The 3404-nt window shown below is 39.0% G+C and overlaps 1 protein-coding gene across 1 annotated transcript; it reads left to right on the forward strand.

Moving 5' to 3' along the window:
• Positions 1–654: 654 nt before the first annotated feature.
• On the forward strand, positions 655–2820 carry LOC311266548 (uncharacterized protein). The gene is made up of 5 exons (XM_084368962.1): positions 655–904; positions 1597–1666; positions 1784–1964; positions 2278–2444; positions 2618–2820. The coding sequence occupies exons 1-4, from the start codon at positions 734–736 to the stop codon at positions 2438–2440; spliced, it is 585 nt and encodes a 194-aa protein (XP_084225088.1). The 5' UTR covers positions 655–733; the 3' UTR covers positions 2441–2444; positions 2618–2820.
• Positions 2821–3404: the final 584 nt, after the last annotated feature.

The raw sequence follows: 3404 nt of genomic DNA on the forward strand, positions 1-3404 counted from the left end.
CATTTCATCATGTTCAAGCCAGGCAAGAGACAGCGGGCCAAGCAACAGGCCTTCCACATCTCAGATACTGAAAACATGGCCAGAAACATTCCAGGTCCCTTGGGAACAAATGCCACAGGAAATTCGTTCTGCAATTGCAGATGGTAAGAGACCTAAACCAGTGGAGCGACGCCAGATGATACGAGTACTCACGGATGAAATGAGAAGGTATGAAGCTAACCCCACTCGCGCAGAGTGCCTAACTGTGGTTCGAAATATCATCAGGCAGTACCCAAAGAGTTTTGCTGATATTGCACCAGATGGGTCACTTCTGTGTGGAGGTTATACATCACTTTTGATTCAAGTGAAAAACCCCACTGAGAATGTGAACCGTGAAGGAAGCTTCTTACGCCACCGATCCTCTACAGGCAAGAGGGGTCCAACTGACACATATGGATGTACACGATTTCAGCCAGAGCTACCCCCAGAAGAAACTGATAAGACTGTGGAGCAGCACCGCCAGAGACTGGAGGAGATTTACAGACAGGAGGGTGCAGGTGGAGCAGAAAGAGCAGAAGTTAAAAATCTAATGGAGCTCACATTCTCTCTACAATGTCGCCATATAAATACACTTCCACCACCTGACATTGAAGATGTGAAAAGCAAATGGCCTTTTCTTTTCACGCCAAGGTATATATATGCACATTTTGAGTTGCTCACAGACATCAATGTGCTTCGTAGCTTGGAACTCAGTATGGAGGAATGTGGAAGAGCCATCACAGAATACTTCAGGGGAAAACCTACCAACAAAGCTGTCAAGGATATCCTCTCTAATGGTGAAGATAATGAGATGGCACTTCGTGTTGTTCATCTGCTCATGGCACACTTTGGAGAGGACCTAACCGGGCTGATCCTTATTACAGATGTAAGTTTTATTTTTTCTTTCTAACCCTGTGTTTTAAAGGGTGACTCCACCAGACTTAAGTGTCCAGACACCTAATGTGTGTACTAGTTTTGGAGAGTACTACTACATATATGAAAACAATAGTATAAATTATTTTGTGGCTCAGAGGAAGCTGGATGTAAGCTGATACATGACCTCCATGTTGTCACACAGTTGGTAAATTGCATTATGGGTAAAGTGGGTGCAAGGTTTTAAAAAGTATTTCACTTGTCTTCTTTGCCCTACTATGACACTGTTGAACGTTTTAAAAGCAAATGATCAAATCAATACATCAGAAACAGAAATATTACCTTTTTATTCTTCCTTTTCAAAATCTGGTGCCTACATTATCCACAATGCAACTTAACCACTGAGTGACATCACTGGACGCAATGTATCAGATTATCTGCAGTTTCCTCTGGAGCCACAAAAGGGTTCATACTACTTTTTAGACATTTGCAGTAGAACTCCCCAAGACCTGTAAAAAATAAAATTGTTACCCCTTACATTTTTAATGCCAAATCTATTCACAGTTTGACTGTAGGTACTTCAGAAGCCTACCTCATTTGCCTCTAGGTTACTCTCACCTAGTGTTTACTAATTGTTGACCTTTTTTATAATTTTTCTTCTTAAAAATCTCATTATGGTAAGCATAATGTATTTGTTCCCTACAGGTGTCTGCCACTCCAGCTGACGTTGAGACAACTCTCAGTCTTCCTGCAAGTCCTCGCCTGATACTGCCTGGTATACATTTCATTTAGATTAATTGATAGACACATTATTATCATATTGGCCATTCATCTTGAGTTTACATATGTTTACACAAGGTAACATGCATTCCCTTGTTGCTATGACTTGAAGTTTCAGGTGAAACAGGGCAAGTCACATTTAGAGGCTGGATGATCACCTTTGAGGGCCGTGTAATCTGTGAGGGCATCGCACCAACATTTGCAACAGGACTTGCTGCTGTGTTTGCAATCTACTACATATTCAACCTTCAATATCAAGAAGAGGCAGCCTGCACTCTGGAATTCATTCAGAGGTAAAACCTCTTCATTCCTTGTCAACATTATATGGATATATACAACTAAATTAATGTTTGTATTTTCTTACATAAAATGGTATGAGTACTGTACATTTCAAGCCACAATACACACACACACACAGACCTGGTATTTTGTTGGACTATAGGGTTTATTATATTTCCATTCGATGTCACTTCTATATGTCATTCAAGTCCACTCTATTTGTGTGATGAAGAAAGACAAAAAAACAAATCATTGCATTTAATTGAATGTACACAAAACAGTATGTTGTTGCATCCCCACTCTGATCTTAGACTATTTTGATTTCAGGCGCTTCATTGGTATAAATCCAGAGAGAGGGACAAAGGCCAAAAGGGGCAAGGTTGTCTCCAAGAAGAAAGGTGTGATCGTCCAGAAGAAGTCTTCTGCAGTCAATACACACGTTGCCATGCTACTGAAGAACCTCCTTGACTTTGAATGGAACTTCATATAGATTGGTGAGCTCTTTAATCTCGCTCTCTTTGTTTTGACTGTTTGGCATTGCCACATTAAGTCACAAAAGAACTGGTGTTATTAACTTTATAAGAATTAGCTTTGAGTGTAAACTGTACACTCCTGATTGTATAGTTTATTTATTATTATGATTATGATTGTTTGTTGTTGTTGACAGTGGCAACACTGGAATAATGCTGCAGAGAGGAACAGCGGCTACCAAAGTGATGGTCATCTCTCCTGGATCCACAAGAACTAAGACGTAAAAACACAAGCCTACCTCACAGGACAATTTTAAGAGGTAAAAACACAAGCCTACCTCACAGGACAATTTTAAGAGGTAACCTGCAAGTCTAGCTCGCAGTGGCACAGGTGCCTACCTTACAGTTTCACCCCTAAATGTTTTTATTGATGCATATTATTGATGCATATTGTCAAAAATGTTCTACTGTACTATAATAGTTTAAAAATGGCCTTAATGCACATTTTCAAAATGTTCTTAAGCTTGTTTTCCAAATGTTGCCAATTCTGCATATGTTCAAAATGTTATTATGAAAGTATATTTTCACAGACAGCAGAGAAAACATTGGAGTTTACATAATGTAAATCTTTTAAGTTGACTTTTGAGGAAATTTTAATCTAACTCACAGGACTATTTTAAGACGGAAAACACGAGCCTGTGGGCATTTTTTTCCCCCAAAGATGCTTGTTTGCTGAATGTTCTTACTCATGTAGTCAAAAAGGTCTTAATGTTCCTTAGTCTTAATAGTGTAGTTTTCCAAATATTGCTAATGATGTGTATTTGGTGCCTTGGTCCTTTTCTTAGACCCATTGTGTTATTCAAGGTAAAGCTTAAGTTACTGTAGGTAAGATAAATCACTTATGACAAGAATTTGTTAAAACTTATGTCTTAATTTAAAAAAAGTCAACTATAGGTTATGCCCTTCACGTTTGGTAAGGGTCAG

Source organism: Pagrus pagrus (assembly GCF_965226575.1).
Source record: "Pagrus pagrus genome assembly, chromosome: 12".
Lineage (NCBI taxonomy): Eukaryota > Metazoa > Chordata > Actinopteri > Spariformes > Sparidae > Pagrus > Pagrus pagrus.